At 67.0% G+C, this 1,169-nt stretch overlaps 1 protein-coding gene across 1 annotated transcript; it reads right to left on the minus strand.

Annotated features, from left to right (window-relative positions):
• Positions 1-132: 132 nt before the first annotated feature.
• On the minus strand, positions 133-576 carry EMIHUDRAFT_259662 (hypothetical protein; the record flags this gene model as incomplete). Its single annotated transcript, XM_005756667.1, has 1 exon — positions 133-576. A coding segment is annotated over one exon (444 nt), but the record flags the coding sequence as incomplete, so codon positions are not given.
• Between the last annotated feature and the right edge of the window lie 593 nt (positions 577-1,169).

Raw genomic sequence — 1,169 nt, forward strand, 5'->3', positions numbered from 1 at the left:
GAAGCGGGGCTGCCAGGTGTCGCAGTGGATCAGGATCGCGTGGAGCTCGTCCTGAGACTTGCGCCACTCCCCCGCGAGGCCCACCTGGTGGGGGAAGCGGGGGGGGAGGGGGGGGGGGGAAGCGTGGCGCACCTTTGGCGATGGGCGCACGGTCTTGTTCCAGACCTGCTCGTACCGGCAGTTCTGCAGCAGGCGGATGCAGCACATGACCGAGTCGATGACGTGGAGCACGCCGCGTCCGTCCGGCAGCTGCACGTCCGTCCTCTCGAGGGAGGCGGACCCGACTTGCAGGACCTTTTGGCCGTCGTCGGCGAGGACGACGTGGTGCGTCTGCTGCGAGATGGTCGTGATCGAGCGGGTGTTGAGGAGCTCGGCGTGGGAGAGGGAGCCGAGGGTGATGTGGACGCAGAGGAGCTCGCGCAGCACCTGCAGGTCATCAGGAAGAGCGCCGAGCCGCGCGAAGGCCTCGTCGGACGGCGCAAAGAGAGTGAGCGGCGACTCGCAGGTGTCGACGTAGTTGCCGAGGAGGTCGGCGGCCTCGAGGGCCGCGACGAACCGCCCGAGACCGAGCTCCATCGCGAAGGCCTTGAAGGAATAGGCTGGAGGGGCATCAGCAGTCGCCTCGGCCGCCGCCGGCGCGGGCGCAACGGCTGCGCCAGCAGCCTCGCCTTCGGCCGCGAGCGGTTCGAGCGGAGGCGCGACCGGGTCGCCGCCCACCACCGAAGACGCGAGCAGGGGCTCAGTCATCTCTCCCCACCGCCGGGAACGCGACAGGTAGTCTCGGTGCTGTACAGCAGGTCCTCGAGTTCTTCTCTTGCTAGTTTTCTTTTTCCTCGCTTTTCGCCAAATGAGTTCGCCAAATGAGTTCTCCTTCCGACTTTCCTTCGGGAACTTGCTGGATCTGGTGCTCGATTTCTCCTCCGAACGGCTCGCCCAATGGCGCAGGACAAGAAGCTGAAGGATGCGATCCACAATAAGCTCGTCGAGACGGGCGAGTACGACCGGTGCGGCAGAGCCCTCGGCGCTGCCACCTGGCGCCCAGCCCCGCTCTGAGCGCGCGTCGGCGCCCCAGGCTCAAGGAGCTGCTGCGGCAACGGCTGGTCGAGTCGCAGTGGCGCGACAGCCTCAAGCAATACACGATGGGTGTGGCCGACCCCACCCCATCCCAC

The sequence above is a fragment of the Emiliania huxleyi genome, assembly GCF_000372725.1.
Source record: "Emiliania huxleyi CCMP1516 unplaced genomic scaffold EMIHUscaffold_9569, whole genome shotgun sequence".
Lineage (NCBI taxonomy): Eukaryota > Haptophyta > Isochrysidales > Noelaerhabdaceae > Emiliania > Emiliania huxleyi.